This window comes from Neophocaena asiaeorientalis, unplaced genomic scaffold, assembly GCF_003031525.2.
Source record: "Neophocaena asiaeorientalis asiaeorientalis breed wild unplaced genomic scaffold, Neophocaena_asiaeorientalis_V1.1 scaffold135, whole genome shotgun sequence".
NCBI classification, from domain to species: Eukaryota; Metazoa; Chordata; class Mammalia; order Artiodactyla; family Phocoenidae; genus Neophocaena; species Neophocaena asiaeorientalis.
The window spans coordinates 812,776-833,738 of NW_020175190.1; the positions used below are offsets into that span (position 1 = coordinate 812,776).

A 20,963-nucleotide genomic window follows, 5' to 3' on the forward strand; every position below is an offset into this window, starting at 1 on the left:
CACGAAGAAATTCAAGAAACTTCAATGAGCTCAAGAACAAATTCAGGAACAGAAGGAATACTTTACTAAAGAGACAAAACCTAAAAAAGAACCAAACAAATTCTGGAGCTGAAGAACTCAATAAACGAGATGAAAAATGCATTAGAAAGCATTGGAAATAGAGCAGACCTTATGGAAGAGAGAATCAGCAAAAGCTTAAAGATACAAATCTAGAAATGATACAGGTAGAAGAAACAAGAGAATTAAGATCTAGAGAAAAATGAGGACATCTCTGAGGAGCATCCAACTCTTTCAGGAAGGGCCACCTTAGGATAATGGGTATCCAAGAAGAAGGGAGGGAGAAGGCTGCAGAGAGTTTATTTAAAGAAATAATAGATGAGCACTTCCCAAACCTGGGGAAGGAACTGGATATACAAGTCACGTAGCTAAGAGAACACCTGATTACCTCAACGCAAAAAAGACCTTCCCTAAGTCACATTATATTAAAACTGTCAAAAGTCAATGAAAAGTAATTTTAAACGCAGCCAAGGAAAACGATGGTCATGCACAAAGGAACCCCCATTAGAATACCAGCAAATTTCTTGGCAGAAACTCTACAGGCCAAGAGGAGAGTGGACATTCTCAAAATACTAAAAGATAAAAACTGTCAGCTGAGAATACTCTATCCAGCAAAGTTATCATTCAGATATGGAGAAGTAAAGGCTTTCCCAGATAAACAAAAGCTGAGGGAGTTCATCAACAATGGACCTGCCTTACAAGAAATGCTGAAAGGAGCTCTTCTGCCAGAAACAAAAAGGCAAAAGTACACAAAACTTTGAGTAGGGTGATAGACAGAATCAGAAAATTGCAACTCTATATCAGAATAGGTTTTAAAATACTTTATTATAGCATAAAGGTTAAAGGGGGGAAAAGCAGTAAAAAATAACTAACTACTTCAATGTGTTAAACTCACAACATAAAGAGGGATAATTTGAGACAACAAAAACATAAAAGGGGAAGAGAAAATGGACGAAACCTGTATGGGCAAGTGAAGATAAGATGCTATCAGCATGAAATCAGACTGTTTTTCCTATGAGACGATGTATACAAACCTTATGGTAACCACAAAACAAATCTAGAGCAGAGACAAGAAACATAAAAAGGATGAAACTGAGAAAAACATAGAAAACCACTAAACCAAAAGAGCAGACAGAAACACACAGACACTTCTCCAAAGACATACAGATGGTCATCAGGTGCATGAAAAGATGTTCAACATCACTAATTACTAGGGAAATGCAAATCAAAACCACAATGAGATATCACCTCACTCCTGTTAGAATGGCTATTATCAAAAAGGCAAGAAATAACAAGTGTTGGCAAGGATATGGATAACAGGGAACCCTCACACACAGTTGGTGGGAATATAAATTGGTGTAGCCACTATGACTAACACTATGGAGAGTCCTCAAAAAATTAAAAGTAGAACTACCTTTTGATCCAGCGATGCCACTTCTGGGTATTTATCCAAAGGAAACAAAAAAACTGACTTGAAAAGATATCTGTCTGTGAACCAATACATGGAAGTAACCTAAATGTTCATCGATGGATGAATGGATAAAGATAACGTGGAACGAACACACACACACCCCACAGGAATGTTATTCAGCCACAGAAAAGGAAATCTTGCCGTTCGTGACAGTGCATGGACCTTGAGGGCATTTTGCTAAGTGAAGTAAGTCAGAGAAAGACAAATACTGTAGGCCCTCACTTACCTATGAAATCTAAAAGCCAAACACACAAAAAAACAAAACAGAGCAAACCTAACTCATGGATACAGGGGATAGATTGGTGGTTGCCAGAGGTGCAGGGGTGGGGGATTGGCAAGATGGGTGATAGTGGTCAAGCTTCCAGTTACAAAATAAGTAAGACCTGGGAATGTAATGTATAGCACAGCGACTATAATTAATACTCTATTGCATATTTGAAAGTTGCTAAGAGATGAAACCTTAAAAATTCTCATCATGAGAAAAAAATTGTAACTGCAGTGATGGATGTTAACTAGACTTACTGTGGTGATTATTTCACACAATATACAAATGTCAAATCATCGTGTTGTCACGTGAAACTAATACATTATATGTCAATAGAGCTCAACAAGAAAAAGAAATTCCACCCTAGATAAGGGCTGCCTGCAACAAAATTGCATGCTTACCTACTTAGCTGGAGCCTCTCCCCTCTGAGTCCTCTCTCCCCATCATCATGCCACTTCATTATAGTCCCTTTGTTGGTCTGGTGATCTTACTGTGTTTTGGACCACAGCCCCTTCGCTTCAGGTATAATGAACTTTTTTTTTCTCATTAGCTTTCTTTCTCTAATAAATGATCAGTCCATTAAGTTAGTTTAATTTTGAAAAACTACCTGTTTTATATAGCCCAATTCATTTTTCAAATATAAGAGGGAGAGAAACGACCTCATTCTGAGATCTGGAAATCTCACACTCTCAACGCTCTTCCCTGATTCTTCCTGCTATGTAGTAATCCATGTTTCATGTCTTAGTATAAAGCAAAACAACGACCTGAGTTTTCCTCTCTTTCTATACCATACTTATTCTCAGAAGCCAGTTAGGAAATTTATTAGATACTTTCATTCAAAGGATTTCCTAGTTGTGCTATACTATTCACAGAAAGAACCAACTGGGATGCATGAGATCGGCAAAAAACATCACCAAGAAGCATGGGAAACTGTAAGTAAGAAAAGGAGGGACTTCCCTGGTGGCACAGTGGTTAAGAATCCACCTGCCAATGCCGGGGACACGGGTTCGAGCCCTGGTCCGGGAAGATCCCACATGCCGCGGAGTAACTAAGCCCAATCACCACAACTACTGAGCCTGCACTCTAGAGCCCACGAGCCACAGCTACTGAGCCCGCATGCCACAACTACTGAAGCCTGCGCACTTGGAGCCCGTGCTCCGCGACAGAGAAGCCACCGCAATGAGAAGCCCGCGCACTGCAGTGAAGAGTAGCCCTCGCTCGCCACAGCCCGGGAGCAGCAATGAAGACCCAACGCAAACAAAAATAAATAAATAAAATTAATTAATTAAAAAGAAAAGGAAATGAAAATCATTGTTGCCCACATGATACTAGGAGAAAGATAATTCTTCTAATACACTCTATCAAAGATATCTTTTAGTGCAAGGACTGTTGGATTAAATGGGAAGTGATGATAGTTGATTAAGATTTTTGTTGTTGTTAAGATTTTTGAAACAAAGTTCAGTGTTCTGGGAGAAATAAATTGGTATCAAAGAAACATCAAAAACCACAGAAGTGGGAAAGGTATAAAGCAAGCAAGTACTTTTCCTTCTATTTAATATTTGCAGGATATAAATATCTATTCTTTCATAGACTAACTATTGAGGGCACTGGGCTCTGCTATGGGGTTACCTAGATGAATGAAACTTGGACTGTGCCCTCCAAGTTCTCACATCCTAGGAGGGGAAGTAAGAAAAGCACAAAATAGCATTCTAAAGGAGAATGCCACCATATAAAAGAGAAATAGAGGTGAAGTGCTAAAGCTTTTTCAGAGAAGGGAAAATGGGAGTGGAGGGTTTGAGAGATATAGGAAAAGGTTTCATGGATGACATGGCACCTGAGTTAAGATTTGGAGGTGAGGCCAAATATGGACAGGAGGAGACATGGAATGACCCTTTTAGGAGAAAGTAAATGCCTGACAAAGGCAGATGGCAGGAAATCATGGGCCTGTGATGGGACACCGTGGCTGGTCCATGGAAGAGAATAGTGGCAAATGGGGTTGGAAAGGCAAGCAGGCCTCAATCGTGGAGGGGCTGGAATGCCAGGCTAATGCCTGATTAATTATAAACAGGGAATGATATGTTTGATCTTGGAATTTGTAGATTAGTAAGCAGCTTCATAAAAAAATGTGGCAACAAAGGAGACAGGCATTGGAAGGTCTCTCCAGGAGGCCACCGAACTTGTCCATGCTGTTAGATATACGCATGTGGGCAAACACACAGATTACGTGATTCAAAATTTTGGTTAAAATTTACGGGGAATTTACAGATGAGAAAGAACAGAGTGGTATACTTTGAAAATCTGAAAAGAACAATTTCAACAGGCACTTATGCTTTGAAGAGAATAAAGAAAGGAAAGACACTGAGAGAAGTTATAATACCCTAGTTTTGCATGTCTAGTATTCAGGTAGAAATCAGATCAACGAAATAGCCAAACCATAGTACGTTTGGAGAGGTAAGAATTGATAACATGTAATTTGATGATGTCCTACACTGAATCATTGACCTGTGCCGTAGGCGGGGAAGGAATTATTACCTCCACTGAAGAGATGAGAAAACAAAAGCTCAGAAAACTTATGTGACTTGGCTAAAATCACAGGCTATGTAATAGTAGGGCTATGAATCCAACCCAATTTTTCTCACTTTAGTATTCTTGTCATTATTCTAATTTGCCTTTTCTTTTTAATTTTTTAAAATAAATTTATTTATTTTATTTTTGGCTGCATTGAGTCTTCTGTGCTGCACACGGACTTTCTCTAGTTGTGGTGAGCAGGGGCTACTCTTCGTTGTGCACAGGCTTCTCATTGAGGTGGCTCCTCTTGTTGCAGAGCATGGGCTCTAGGTGCACGGGCTTCAGTAGTTGTGGCTCGCAGGCTCAGTAGTTGTGGCTCGCGGGCTCTAGAGCGCAGGCTTAGTAGTTATGGCGCACGGGCTTAGCTGCTCCGCAGCATGTGGGATCTTCCCGAACCAGGGCTTGAACGTGTGTCCCCTGCATTGGTAGGCAGATTCTTAACCACTGCACCACCAGGGAAGCCCCGCCTTATTTTTCAAAATCCAAAATTTGCACATATTGACTATGAAACCCATTCTGTAACTATGCACCTGCTATTTTATTTTTGGATTAAAAAAGAAATCCCATTTTCTTCCTTTTACTAAAGCACATCTTTTTATCTTCATGCAAATGTAGACTAACTTTTATTTCCATGTGATGGCCAAAGTTTAAAATTTACAATGTATCTTAAGCTCAATTTTTAAGCTCAGGAAGGGTGAGCTGTGACAGGGCGAGAGAGAGGCATGGACATATATACACTAAGAAACGTAAGGTAGATAGCTAGTGGGAAGCAGCCGCATGGCACAGGGATATCGGCTTGGTGCTTTGTGACCGCATGGAGGGGTGGGATAGGGAGGGTGGGAGGGAGGGAGACGCAAGAGGGAAGAGATATGGGAACATATGTATATGTATAACTGATTCACTTTGTTATAAAGCAGAAACTAACACACCATTGTAAAGCAATTATACCCCAATAAAGATGTTAAAATAAATAAATAAATAAATAAAATGCATATAAATTCTGCTATGAAAGCCAAAAAAAAATTTTTTTAAGCTCACTTCAATAACTGAATTGAAGGCTTATTTTAAAAGTGCTCATAAGAATTTGAGAAAATGGAATCTTGAATATTCCTCAGGGAGATTCCTTTGGGATATGTTAATGTTGATTGTGAATTTGATTAGGCTCATCTACTACCAGTGCTAATTAAAGATATTCCTTCACCATTAATGCTCTTCTAAAAGAAATGTCACCACTTGGCATGTAACTTCCTAAATACAAAATCAAATTGGTTTTCAGAAAATTCTGCCTCTATATAGGACTCCTCAGTGTCACCTTCACCTTTAGCCCCACTTTATCCTTCCTAAGTCTTGTCTCGAGTGGAGTTAGATAGGATGGAAAACCTGAAATGACCAACTTACTAGTTCATCTAAAATCTGAATCAAACCCCTAATATCCCTTCTTATAGTTTCAAATCTAGCTTTTAGACTTCATACCTAAAGAAATAAGAATTAATTTGACTATCTCTTCTGCATTAAACACAGTTCATTTCTAAAATTTTATTTAAAGAATACAATTTTTCTTTTATTCCCCAGTTGTTAAAAAAATGTTTTAAAACCAACATGCTTCATTTTGTGACATTAAAAATAAAACTAACAATAAAATGTCTTTCTTTTATATATATGCATAGATGTTTTCAATTTTCATGTTAATTTTTGCCTCTCAGCTACTTGCCTTTCTTCATATGAATAATTTTAAGTCTTAACTTTCAATTTAAAGACTGATCCTCCAAAAGGTATTGTACTACATTTTAAAAACGTAAAATTTGATCATCACCTACCCAGTTTGAGTATATCAAGTTGTACAAATTATATATCTTAGATTTAAGTATGTTTAATAATCATTTTTTAAAAATCAACACACATTAAAATCCCTTGAAACATTAAACATGTCAGAATAGCAATTCAAAACTCTCTTCAGATTTTTTCATACTGTACACTATTCTTTTGTAGATTTTTTCAAACACTTAAAAGACTAATTTGAAAAGACTGATTTGGTTTCTAAACAAAGATTTTAAAGTAATGATGGTAACTTTAAATACATTTCCACAATTTGCTTTCCTTAATTCTAGTTTTTAGCAAAAATCATTTTTTAATGTACTTCCCAAGTTACTATCTAGAGCTAACATAATCTGTGGTTCCATAGTTACTGGTTAAAGTAGTCTGGGTTTTAAAAAATATTTCATATAGCTAGTGCTTGTCACAAGATTCTGATCTATCACAGACCACACAAAACTCTTTCTGGCAAGTCTCTCTGCATTATTTGCCCACTAGGTGGCAGCATCAGGCGCTGTATGAAAGCACAAAGCATTGCCGGGCCTTTCTGTTCATTTTTTTTGTTTCCTCTTCCCTCATCATACCATCTCATCATACATTTTGTGGTTGATTCCCTGGAACAAGTAGTCAGCTTCCCGGCAGGAAAGATCCCTGTAACCAAGGGCAACAGAAGAGTACAACACGCAAGTAGACAGTGCCATCCCTAATGCAGGGCATGCCAGCTACCCATTAACGGCAAGTGTCAAATGAAAACCCAAAACCACGACTTAAAAAGATATGAAATAGCTAAAATAGTTCTCACATTATTCTTTATGTTATTAGAACTAATGTCTCTGTCAAACAGAAGTTACTTAAGAGAAATTTTATCTATTTTACCTACATTATTAATAGGGAGGAATGTCTTGTTTTTCGTAGATTGTAGTAAGATGTTAGATTTAGGTGTTTAAAAAATATTTAATTGGCTCAAAGGCTTCTCCCTTAAGGTGGGCTTCTTCCAACCGTATGGCCTATTTAGATGCACCTATTTATCTCCACCTCAGAACCTGACTTTTCAAACTCCACTTGTACTTTCAAACTAACAGGATTATATATGCTGTTATCACTGTGAAGACTGCACAGCAAAATTTTAAACAGCTGCATCTATTTCTGATTTAACTTTTCTCAACAACAGTTCAAACATTTGAGAGACGCAGTTGTTGAGAAAATAAATAACTGCAGCTCAATGGCAATTCTCACTAATTATTATAATCAACCAGGGAAACGGGAGGAGTAGCCCATTTGAAACTGGCTCCTAACTAGAACCAGATCTGGGAACTTCCCTGGCAGTTCAGTGGTTAGGGCTCTGTGCTTCCACTGCAGGGGGCATGAGTTCCATCCCTGGTCAGGACACTAAGATCCCACAGCTGTGCAGTGCAGCTAATAAAAAAAAATTTTTTTTAAAGAACTAGATCTGGAATCATTGATTTAACTCGCTTGTATATCATTAGATAATTTTAAGATCTCTAAATCGACGACTGGAAATGCTATCCTCTATTTAGTACAGTTAAGGCTTATGTTTTAAAATTAGAGTTCAATATTTGTTGATGTTCACAGGGTTGTGCAACCATCACCACGATCTAATTCCAGAGTATTTTTTATCACTCCAGAAGACACCCCCCAACTCCCACCTCTCCTGGCCCCCACGGTAACCAGTATCTGTTTACTTTCTCTAAGGATTTGCCTATTCTGGAGATTTCATAGAAATGGCATCATATGTGGCCTTCTGTATCTGGCTCATTTCATGCAGCGTAATGCTTTCAAGGCTCATCCATGTTGTGACAAAGATAAGTACTCCATTCCTTTATGGATGAGTAATACTCCATTGTACGGACTTACCACACTTTGTTTATTCATTCACCAACTGACGGACATTTGGGTTGTTTCTCTTTTTGGCTGTTATAAATACGCTGTTATGAAGATTCATGTACAGTACTGGTTTATATGTAGACATATGTGTCCGTTCTCTAAGGTTCATGCCCTAGGTCATATGGTAACTCTGTGCTTAACATTTTGAGGAACTGCCAAAGTGTTTTCCAAAGCAGCTGCACCGTTTCACACTCCCCTCACCCCTAGCAGTGTAGGAGGGTACTAATTTCTCTCCATCCTCCTCAACACTTATGTTATGGTTCACTTTTCTTCATTCTTTCTATTCTTCAGACTGGATAATCTCGATTGACCTATCGTCCAAATCTGTTGGTTATTTCTTCTGCCTATTCAAATCTGCTACTCTGCCCTAGTGAATTTTTCATTTCAATTATTACACTTTTCAAATCCAGAATTTCTATTTGGTCCTTTTTTATAAGTCCTGTTGCCATATTGATATTTTCTATTTGGTGAGACACTGTTCTCACACTTTCTTTTAGTTCTTTAGATGTGGTTTTCTTCCATTCTTTGAACATATTTACAATAGGTGATTTAAACCTTTGTCTAATAAGTCCAATGTTTGGGCTTCCTTAGAAACAGTTTCTACTGGTTGTTTTTCCCACTGTTTATTTCTTTGCATGTCTCATGATTTTTTGTTGAAAAATGATATAATGTGGCAACTCTGGAAATCCGTTTGTACTCCCCCTTCAAAATTTGTTATTGCTGGTTGTTTAGTGACTTTTCTGAAGTAATTATGTAAAGGGTGTATCCTTTGTTGTGAGTGGTAACTGAAGACTACTCCATTAGCTCAGTGGTCACCTAATGATTCACTTAACACCTGGAACCAATAAGTCTCCGAGACTTTGCCATGTGTGTGTTGGGCCAAGCCTTCAACACCACTCAGCCAAGCAGCTGACAACTCTGCCTTAGCCTTCACTTCTGCAAGTGACAGCTTCGGGCCTTTTTGGGTTCTTCCCAAGCACGTGCACAGTCATACATGTGTGCATGGCCTGGTAAGATTCCCAGGACATGTCAGAGATTTTCAAAGGCCCTGGGGATATCTAATACCCCAACGTTTCCTTTAACGCTTTTGGGTTAGCCTATTTTTTTTTTGCCCCAAATATCATCTAGCACCTCAGGCAGCCATAAAGTTAAAAAATTTCCTCTAAATGTTTTCAACAAACTCCCCTGAGGTCAAGCTCTGAGTCAGGTCAAATGAAAATAGCCTTGCAAGTGGGGTCCTTCCTGGGAACCAGCAGAGCGGTCAAATAATAGTTCTCTGGGAAAGAGGCTTTGTGGAGCTCCAACCCTTTCTTGCCCACTCTGGTGGATACCAGCTTCCTGGTTTTTTACTATGATTATGGGCTGTTGGAAAGAGACAGGAAAACAGGAATTGGATTGGCTAAAAGACCATAAAGCTAGCTGTGTTTACCAATATTCAGACATTTTTCTTGACTAAATACTCCCCTGGTTGCTTCATGCCTTTAGCTAATATCCAGAGTTCCGTAAAAGTTTATTCTGATCATTCCTGCCTGCATTATTGATGCCTTTATGGAGGAGACACTGTTTGAAGGTTCTTATTATGCCATTTTGGTTGATGTTATCTATGGCTTGGATTTTCCATGCAGGCCTCTGATACATTGCAAATTAAATTTAGAGTGTGAGGCAAGAGTCAGGGTTTATGTTTTCCAATACGGATAATCAGTTGTTCCAACAATGTCTGTATTTTTTACCTATTGGACTGTTTTAAAATTTGTGTCCAAAATCAATTTACCATTTAAGTATGGGTCTATTTTATTCTACTGATCCATTTGTCTATCATTATGCCAACACCACACTGTCTTGATTACTATGACTTTATAATAAATCTTGAAGTCATGCAGAAGTCCTCCAGTTTTGTTCTTCTGTGTAAAGATTGTTTTGGGTAGAGTAATTCCGCTGCATTTCAATATAAATTTTAAAAATCAGCTTTTCAATTTCTATTTTAGAAAAAGGCTGCTGAGAAATTGGTTGAGATTGCACTGAATCTATAGATCAATTTGAGGAGAAGAGCTGACATCATACCAATACTAAGTCTTCCAATTCATGAGCATGGTATAGCACTCCATTCATAGGCATCTTCTTTAATTTCTCTCAGCATTGTTTTATAGTTATCATTGTAGAGTTTTTACACATCTTCTCTTAATTTATTACTATGTATTTCACGTTTGGTGCTACTATAAATGGAAATTTTTTTTCAACTTTATTTTCCAACTGTTGCTGCTAGTACGTAGAAATACAATTCATTTTTGTATATTGCCCTTCTATCTTGTGACCTTGCAAAGTTTACTTATTTAGTGGTTGCTTTTTAGATTCTTAAGGATTTTTCATGTAAACAGGCATGTCATATGCAAAGAGAGACACTTTTACTTTTACTTTCCTATTTCATACCTTTTTTTAAACCTTGTTTCATTGACTAAAACCTCCAAGTATATGTTGTTGAATAGAAGTGGTAGAAGTGTACATTCTTGCCTGTTCTGACAATCTCTTTGTTTTAATTGGAGGATGTAGTCAATTTTCACTTAACTATCATTATCATTCAATCAAGGTTTACTACTTATCTATTTGCTTTCTATTCATCCTAATTAGTGTTTTTCCTTTCCTGACATTTTTTTTTTTGGTTTAATCAAATGTTCTTAGAATTCCATTGTAATTAAACTGTTGACATTTTAGCTATAATTTCTGAATTCTTTAATGGTTGCTCTATGGATTACAATATACATTCCATAACTTATCACAGTCTACTCAAGAGTTAATATTTTTCTACTTCAGGTAAAATGTAATTACCCCACAAACAATTTCATTCACCTCATACTGTCCTTTGTACTATTGTTGTCAAATGTGTTATATCTACACACATTACAAGCCGCACCATGCAATGTTACAATTTTGTTTTTAATTAACTTTAATAAATCAATTAAGAAGAGAGAAAATATATAGTCTTTTTAATTTACCCACATAGTTACCAGTTGTTTAATCACAATTATACTCAGTGAGGGGCAACCTAGTGGGTGGAGGACAAGGATGCTGCTAAACATCCTACAAGGTAGAGTACAGCCCCACTGAAACCAGGAATTATCCAGCCCAGAATGTCAACAGTGCCAAAGTTGAGAAACTGGCTTGAGATAAGAGGCATTATTTTTATCTGATGGCTTTCAAGATAATTTCTCTATAACTTTGGTTTTCAGCATATTAACTGGTGTGCCAACATATTTTGTTTTTTACTTATCCTGCTTTGCAGGGGAGTTCTCTGACTCTGTTAAATCTGTAAGGTTTTTAAAGCAAACATGGGGAATGCTTTATCATTATTTTTTCAAATATTTTATGCCCAATTATCTTTCTCCTCTCTTTCTGGGACTCAATTACACTTATTTTAGACTGCTTTATATTGTCCCGTAGGTCCCTGAGGATCTGTTTATTGGTTTTCAACCTCTTTCTCTCTGTTCTTCAGACTGAATTATTTCTTTTGACTTGTCTTTACATTAATTGAACCTTTTTTCCTGCTTTCTCCAAACTTCTACTAAGCCCATCCAGTGTATTTTGTTTGGTGGATACTGTACTTTTCAGTTCTAGAGCTTTTTTTTTAAGTTTGTATTTCTTCCTGAAATTTCCCATCTGTTCATTTTTACTTTATTTCCTCTAAGTCCTGTTTATAATAGTTGTTTTAAGTCTTTGTCTGCTAATACCAACATCGGGTTCATCTTGGGGTCAGTTTCTATTAATTGCTTATCCCCTTAATTGTGGGTCACATTTTCTTGTTTTTTCAACTTTCTAATTATTTTTGTTTACTGAACATTGTGGATGATATATTCATAGATGCTACGGATTGTATAACCTTCCTCTGAAGGTTGTTGATCTTTGCTGAGAAGGAGTCAACTTTTATGAACTCAAACTCCAAACTACCTCCTCTGTGCTGGAAAGGAACTGAATCTCTTCATGGTTCTTTAGCCTTCCATCTGTTGTTTGCCACCAGGTCCCCTGGAGTCCCCTCACACAAAGTTCAAAAGTCAGTCAAGTGTATTTGGGCTGAGTTTACACAAAGATTTTTCTGAGATTTCCCCCTTATTTTCCAGCCTTGCTAACAGTCCTGAACTCTGTCCTCTGATTCCAACAGCTGGTAAGACTGCATCTTTCTGCATAGGCTGGCAGTGGGGTGGGATTGTGTTAGGCAAAAAGCCACAGAAACATAAATCTCATCCAATGCAGTTTCCCTCTTTTAAGGACTGGCTCCCCTTCAGTTTCTGCCTGCTTTTGGTCATTCTTCAGGGTCTTCAAATGTTTTTGTTTCATATTTGATACAATTTTAATAACCGTTATCTGCAGGAGGGATAATCTGATACAAGTAGCTTCACCAATACTAGAATGCCAATTAGGATTTTTTTTTTTGCCCTACGCGGGCCTCTCACTGCTGTGGCCTCTCCCGTTGCAGAGCACAGGCTCCAGACGCACGAGCTCAGCGGCCATGGCTCGTGGACCCAGCTGCTCCGCAGCATGTGGGATCCCCTCAGACCGGGGCACGAACCTGTGTCCCCTGCATCGGCAGGTGGACTCTCAACCACTGCGCCACCAGGGAATCCCGCCAATTAGGATTTTTAAATGTGATAGTTTTATTAGAAATAAAGAGTATTATATCATCTATATTTTGACATAGCCATCTCTCCTAATCCTCATGCACAGTTGCTAGTACAAAGCAAACAACCAAACAGTTTCTATAAGACACTACTTTCATGCCTGAAGAAATTTCTCCATGGTATAATGAAAAGAATGTGGATTTTGGAATCAGCGAAATCCTTTACTAACTGCATAAAATTGAAAGTTTATTTACCCCTTATGCTTTTCCACTTGTATTATGGAAGTGGTCATTTAGATATCACAAGATTGCTAAAAAGATCAAATGTTTATATTATAAAGCATATAGTACATGTTGAAAACAAACCTTGGTTTCTTTTCCTTGGACCTTTTCCTGCATTCTAACAGTGGAAACATAAGGAATTCCTAAAGTATGACCAACTTTTACTAGTTATTCAATTGGTAACATTTAATTAAGTTTAGGTTATAAGGATGAAAGAACGTAAGGAGAGAAAACAACATGAACAAGCATGAGGAAACAGCAGGGAATGTCCAAGGAGACACTGAATCAAGGGAGGATGCACACCTGCACAATTTCTCTGGTTAAGCAAGTGAAGAGGCAGGAGGAAGGCTGGCAATGCAAAGGCATCTTTATCACAGAATTTCTCCATGAGTAAATGGGAAAGGTCTTTCTATGGATATAAGTATATAATAAAACACAGTAACCTAACAAGCAAAACGGCTAGTGAGAAAAGCAACACAAATTTCAAAAATGAAAAAGTATAAAAATAACTTTTAAAGCTTAAATCACACATTTAAGTATTTTAAAAAATTTATTGTGCTTCCTCTTGTTTATGAAAGTAAATTTTGTCCCTTGTAAAAAAAAAACCCAAAAAAGTAGAATTGCACATGACTATATTTTATAAATTTTTGAGATTAAAAATAGATTATGAAAATTTACCATGTGTTTACACATTGTTTTACATGATTTTTAATATCTGCATTATATTTCCTGATAAAAATATGACATAATTTGTTTATTCAGTCTTATAGATTGTTGGAAATTTAGGTTGTTTCTAATTTTCACAACTATAAATTATTCATAAATGATTTTACACATCTCTGATAACTTCTTTGCCTTTTGTCACCTGTAAATATAATCAGCATATAATTAATGTTCTCATCTAAGTCATTACTTAAAATGTTAACAAATAAGGGAACAATGATGGAGTTTTATGAAACACAGAAGAGAATGCCTTCCAAATTGCATCAATTCATGATTACTGTTCCTTAAATATAGGTATGTTGCTATCTAATTGCATCATCTCCCAATTCATATTTCTCCATCTTTTCCACAGGTATGTAAGAGACTTCATTATATCCAGCTTTACCATTTCTACAGAATCCATTTGACCTGGGTTTCTAGTATCCCATCATAAAAGCATAATCAGGCATCAATTGTTCTAAGTGAATTTGCATAGGTTTTCTTTTCTAAGTTTATTAGAGACAGGTGAAGCCAACACAGCTGCTCTAAGAAGAGCAAAGTGGAGGTATTGCTCCCCCAGACAGGAAAGAGCTGAGAAGGTGACTGCTCTGAGAAATAAGAATCAGAATTGTTAATTATAAGACTCTCATGATTACATAATCATATACTACTAACATGATATACACTCTTAGCTTAAGCCACTAAGAATAAGCTGAAGGAGAAAAGGCCAAAGCGAAATGGACATATTTAAGTAATGACAAAGTGTGCCTTTTGAATGTAATACTTTTTTTTTTTTTTTTGCGGTACGCGGGCCTCTCACTGTTGTGGCCTCTCCTGTTGCGGAGCACAGGCTCTGGACGCGCAGGCTCAGCGGCCATGGCTCACGGGCCCAGCCGCTCCGTGGCATGTGGGATCCTCCCGGACCGGGGCACGAACCCGTGTCCCCTGCATCGCCAGGCGGACTCTCAACCACTGCACCACCAGGGAAGCCCTGAATGTAATACTTTTAATGTTATTGATTGACTGATTGTTTTAAGAGTTAGCATAATAGTGCTAGTTATGATCATGTCTCTACATACACAAGCGGTGGGGAAGAACAGAGGCATTTCCTTGGGCTTCTTAGTCAAGTCTACACTGGTGTAAACCAGATGTCAGCAGAATTTTTCTGTAAAGAGCCAGAGAGTAAACATCTGATCCTGTGGGCCACACAGTACCTGTTGTAACTACTCAACTCTGCCGTTGTAGCACAACGCACCATAGACAACATGCAAATAAATGGATGTGGCTGTATCCCAGTAAAACTTTATTTACAAAACAGGTTGTGGGCTGGATTTGCTCTGTCATTTGCTCACCACTGGTGTAAACAATGCAATGTAAACATCTAGGCAAAATCATACTTAGCAATCTTCTGAACATGTCCTAAAATTCCAAATGGCAAGCAAGAAATATTGTATAGATCAGTGCAATTTTAATTCCTTATGATATTACAAGGATCACATTTTCATATCCAGTGAACTCAGTGTATAGTTGAAGCAATTTTTCTATATATCATCCAAACCTGAGATTCATGTACCTGTGCATAATCACCAAAAGGTTGAGAGTAAGCAATGCACTTCTCCAACGTGTGTTGCGACTCATTTCCCTGAGAGATTGCATCCAGAATGTTGCTTGCAATTCCAGTCTTCTGTAGAGTGATTTTACTTGCAGGGGCTTAAGGCAAAATCAATACATATATTTCAGTTGGCTGGTTTTATCATAAATTACAGAGTACAAAACCCGTTAATTCAGCATATTCTCAAATAGAACACAAATTTTAGTTTGCCAGTAAATATCTACATTTATTATTCCTGAGGGAAAAATATATAGTATGTGATATTGTCTCACTTGTTTAAAACAATGAAAATGGAAGCCTGCCCTATGGGTAAATGATCTTGATGGAAACATTTAAAAAGCATATGTCTAATCTCTGAAATAAGGCATACGAAATGTAAATTAACCGTTCTTATTTATGCAATAGTTGTAACCATCAGTTTTTAGATCAGATAAAAATACAGTAGGCATACCAGAAGCACATTAAACTTTTTTCTGGCTTTAAAAATGTTTTTAATGTTTAATTACAAATTAATTAATTAATTACAAATTAATGTTTTGGTTCAAGAGGATACTTCATAAAATACAAAGGATATATACTAAAAACAAAATTTATCTTTCACCTCTTTTCATTCAGTTCTATTCTTTTTCCCAGATGTAACAGTTTAGAATTAATTTTCTCAGATTTACTTTATGCATTTACACATTCAAATACACGCATATAAGAATACATAGCTTTAAATAAACATAAATGGAATCATTCTATGCACACATTTGCTTCTTCCACTTAACCATTTGCTTTAGAGATCATTTCATATTAGTACACATAGCACTCCCCTCAATTATATATTCCATTTTATGACAAACTATTTAACCATTCCCCTATTGATGACCATTAAGGCACTTTCCAATGTTTCACTATTGAAAACCAATGTTATAGTGAATATCTTAGTGCCTAGAGCACACCACATTTGTGATTTTCTCTTAAAACTATATTTGAATTAATAGTTTTAATTTACTAATTGAAGGCTTGAGGAGGGCCTCTAAAAGAGTAAATGAGAATTCCACTTCTGCCAATTATTAGTAACTAACATATTAGGGGGGGATTTGGCAAATACTCCGGCTATATTAGATTCCATAGAGGTTTAAACTTCATATTTTAGAAATATGATTCTATATATATTGTAAAGAATTATAGTATTGTCAAATAATTCCTTAATCCAATTATTTTCAATCATGATTCCATAAAATTCAATAAATTGATTATATGCTTAATAACATATTATAAAAGATGTTTTCCTTAAATAAAATAGAATGCATTTTAAAAGCTTTAATTTAGTTATTCTTTCAATCTATGGACTAGGGTCATAACACGGGGTTTAACTGGTTAATACGCATTATTTGCTTCCATTAAGTTAAAAATTAAAGTAAAACTCATTATGAAAAGTTTTCAATAAAACTCCAAAATACTGGGCTTCCCTGGTGGCGCAGTGGTTAAGAATCCGCCTGCCAATGCAGGGGACACAGGTTCAAGCCCTGGTCCGGAAAGATCCCACATGCTGCAGAGCAACTAAGCCCATGCGCCACAACTACTGACTCTAGAGCACACAAGCCACAGCTATTGAGCTAGCGAGCTACCTACAACTATGGAAGCCCACGCGCCTGGAGCCCGTGCTCCGCAACAAGAGAAGCCACCGCAATGAGAAGCCCGCGCACCACAGCGAAGAGTAGCCCCCGCTTGCCGCACCTAGAGAAAGCCCCCCGCGCAGCAACGGAAGACCCGATGCAGCCAAAAATAAATAAAATAAATTAATTAAAAAACAATAATAATAATTTTAAAAACTCCAAAATACTAATACTGAGCTCTTACTTACATGATAAGCACACACTGGGCAACACACTTGCTAAGTTCAAGTATGGATTTTTACTGAGCCGAATTTCTTTCGGTGGTTCTCCCAAGAGTGAAGTCTGATTCTTAGAGGCAGCCTATTTATCAAAAACAAGAGAGTGGGTGCTTAATAAGAGGTACAAGAAAATAAAAATGCAGGAAGAGTAGAGAAATACTTGTTCTTCAATAAATCTGGTCTAGTATGATAAAAATTTGTGAAACCTGATGTTTGAAGCTATAAATTTGTGAAATATTTCTGGATACTGATTAAATGGTCACATTTCACCTACTATTTTTCCAATTAGTTTTAAAAAGCTTTTCTAGGACCACAGAACTTTAGAACTGAAAGAGAACTAAAGGCCATCTTGTACAACCTTCTCATTTGAACCAGGAGAGAATTCATGTTCACGAGAAGAAACAAATCCCATACCTTATCTTCAGAAATACTATCATCAACGTTTACTTATTAAGATATTTACTTAATATTTGGCCACAGCCATATGACAAAGGCAAAGTTTATTTATCTCTGGTATTAAAAATAATACCAAATAAAATAAATGGATTTAATAAAATCCAATTCAACATTTAGATGATAACCCTAGAAATTCATATTTATTGAAAATATATGATATCAGTACATATATATACTTAAACTTATTTATTTTTTGCTGCATTGGGTCTTCGTTGCTGCACGCAGGCTTTCTCTAGTTGTGGCATGTGGGATCTTCCCGGACCAGGGCTCAAACCCATGTCTCCTGCACTGGCAGGCGGATTCCTTAAGAATCTACCAGGGAAGTCCTGATATCAGTATATTTTTATATAACTAGGTGTAAGGGTTCTAGTATTTCTTTAACAGAAAAATGAGACGAAATCATGGGCTGATTCTTCAGTATATTTCATATTATTCTGCCAGAATTTTTACTTTTCACTCTAGGATGGTAAAGATTTTAAAATAAGACACAATTCAGGTTGGTTAATGCTAGTAGCTATGTTTTCTTTTAAATTAATTTTTATTTTGTTCCCTGAAAAGAATGAAGAAAGCATAATCTCAAGAGCTTCTTTCTATATTTGAGAGCCAAAGCTCCTTACATTTGTTCCTTATCTGGCCAATATTATTGTATTTAGACAGAGGAAGCTGTTTCGTACATCTTCATAAGCCACCCCAAAAGTCCACATTTGCTTGTGATACGTAAATCACAGATGAAGATGTATTCATTCATTCATATGTGTATACTGAATACTTACTATGCTCTAGCCATTGTGGTAAGCATTGGTAATCTAAAATGGGTAAGACAGGGGTACTATCCTTAAGAAATTCAGTCTAGTAGATAAGATAGTTCAAGAGAAGTCTAAGATGGAACCATAAGGTTACAAATGGGAGCTGAAACCGTAAGATATATGCCAAAGGAAAGCATATAGCATGAGAAGCGACAGAATCCTAGAGAAAATCCAGTGATTGAGTAAAGGAAAGGTAGCCAGCAAAGAAGTTTCTGATTTTGTTTCTAAAGTACTCAAACTGCTAAAGTAATCAGATTATATCCATAGCAGGGATTCTCAGCTCTAGCTATGCATGAGAATCACTTTAAAAACTCAAAAATTAAATAAATAAATAAATACAGAGTCTCTCAACAAAGAAAAGTCATGGACCAAATGGCTTCACTGGAGAATTCTACCAAGTTCTACAAGGACTTAACATCAACCCTTCTCAAACCCTTCCACAAAATTGAAGACAGAACGCCTCCTAACTCATTCTATGAGACCAGTATTACACTGGTACCAAAGCCAGAAAGACACTACAAGAAAACTACAAAACAATATCCCTTATAAATATTGATGCAAAAATCATCAACAAAATACTAGCAAACCAAACTTGGCACATTATTAAAAGGAGTATACACCATAACCAAGTGGGATTTCTTCCTAGAATGCAAGAATGATTCAACATACAAAAATCATTCAATGTAATATACCCCACTAACAGACTGAAGGAAGAAATGCATGATCTTCTCAATTAATGCAAAAAAAGCATTTGACAAAATTCAACACACTTTCATGATTAAAATTAAACACTTTCAACAAACAACTAATAGAAGGAAACTACCCTAACATAACAAAAAGCCAACATTATACTCCATGGTGATCTTGTTCTAAGATCAAGAAAAAGCAAATATACCTGCTTTCACAACGTCTGTTCGATATAGTATTGGAAGTTCTAGCCAGAGCAATTAGGCAGGAAAAATAAAAATAAAAAGCTTTCAAACTGAAAAGGAGGAAGTAAAATTAATTCTCTTTGCAGGTGACATGAAAATCCTAAAGATTACAAACACACACACGCACAAAATGTTAGAACTAATAAAAGAATTTAGCAAAGTCGCAGGACATAAAATCAACATGCAAAAATCAGTTGTGTTTCTATACACTAATAATGAACAATCCAAAAGGAAAATTTTTTTAAATTTCCACTTACAATAGCATCAAAAAGATTAAAGTAATTAGGAATTAACTGAACCAAGGAGGAGAAATACTTGTACACTTAAACCTACAAAACATTGCTGAAAGAAACTAAAGACATAAATAAATGAAAAGACATCCCATGTTCATGTATTGGAAGATTTAATATTGTTAAATGTCAATACTAACCAAAGATCTACAAATTCAATATAATCTCTATCAAAATTCTAACTTTTTTGGGCAGAAATAGAAAACTCCATCCTAAAATTGATATGAAATATCAAGGAACCCCAAACAGTCAAAACAATATTGAAAAAGATGAACAATAATGGAAGGCTCATACTTTCTAATTTTCAAGCTTACTACACAGCTACAGTAGTCTCAACAGTATGGTACTGGCATAAAGACAAACATAAAGACCAACAGAATAGGATAGAGAGCCCAGAAACAAATTACTGCATATACAGTTAAATAATTTTCAATAAGTGTCAAAACTGTACAATGGGGATAGGCAGTCTTTTCAACAAAAAATGATGGGAATTCTGGATATCCACATAAAAGAATGAAGTGGATCCTTACCTAATACCACATACAAAAATGAACTCAAAATGGATCAAAGTCTTAGTTGTAAGAGCTAAAACTATAAAAGTCTTAAAAGAAAAGCTTAGTGAAAAGATTCATAACACTGGATTTGTTGATCATTTCTTGGAGATGACATCAAAAACAGAAGCTAAAAAAAAAAAGAAGATCATATGTAGGGCCACAAAACAAGTCTTAACAAATTTAACAGTACTGAAATCATATCAAGGATTGTTCTGACTATAATGGTATGAAACCAGGAATCGATACTAAGAGGAAAATTGGAAAATTCACAGATATGTAGAAATTAAATAACACACTCTTGAATAACAAAGAAGTCAAAGAAGAAATCAAAAGAGACATCAGAAAGTATCTTGAGACAAATGAAAATGGAAACACAACATACCAAAACTTATGGGCTGCAGAAAAAGCAGCTTAAAAGGGAAGTTTATAGCAATAAATGTCTACATGAAGAAAAAAGAAAGATCTCAAAGAAACAATCTAACTTTACACCTCAAGTTACTAGCAAAAGAAGAACAAACCAAGCCCAAAATTAGCAGAAGAAAAGAAATAATAAAGATTAGAGCAGGGCTTCCCTGGTGGCACAGTGGTTGAGAGTCCGCCTGCCAATGCAGGGGACACGGGTTCGTGCCCCAGTCCGGGAAGATCCCACATACCATGGAGCGGCCAGGCCCGTGAGCCATGGCCACTGAGCCTGCGCGTCCGGAGCCTGTGCTCCGTAACGGGAGAGGCCACAACAGTGAGAGGCTCGCGTACTACAAAAAAA

General features: G+C 36.6%; 1 protein-coding gene across 3 annotated transcripts in view; it reads right to left on the minus strand.

Moving 5' to 3' along the window:
* Positions 1–20,963, minus strand: part of RAVER2 (ribonucleoprotein, PTB binding 2) — a 104,071-nt gene that overhangs the window by 15,623 nt on the left and 67,485 nt on the right. For all 3 annotated transcript variants that reach the window (XM_024764752.1, XM_024764751.1, XM_024764750.1), the window contains 2 exons: positions 17,133–17,244; positions 15,242–15,378 (listed from right to left, as the gene is read on the minus strand). In XM_024764752.1, coding sequence (XP_024620520.1) covers positions 15,242–15,378; positions 17,133–17,244 — 249 coding nt within the window. The remainder of the gene's footprint in view (positions 1–15,241; positions 15,379–17,132; positions 17,245–20,963) is intronic.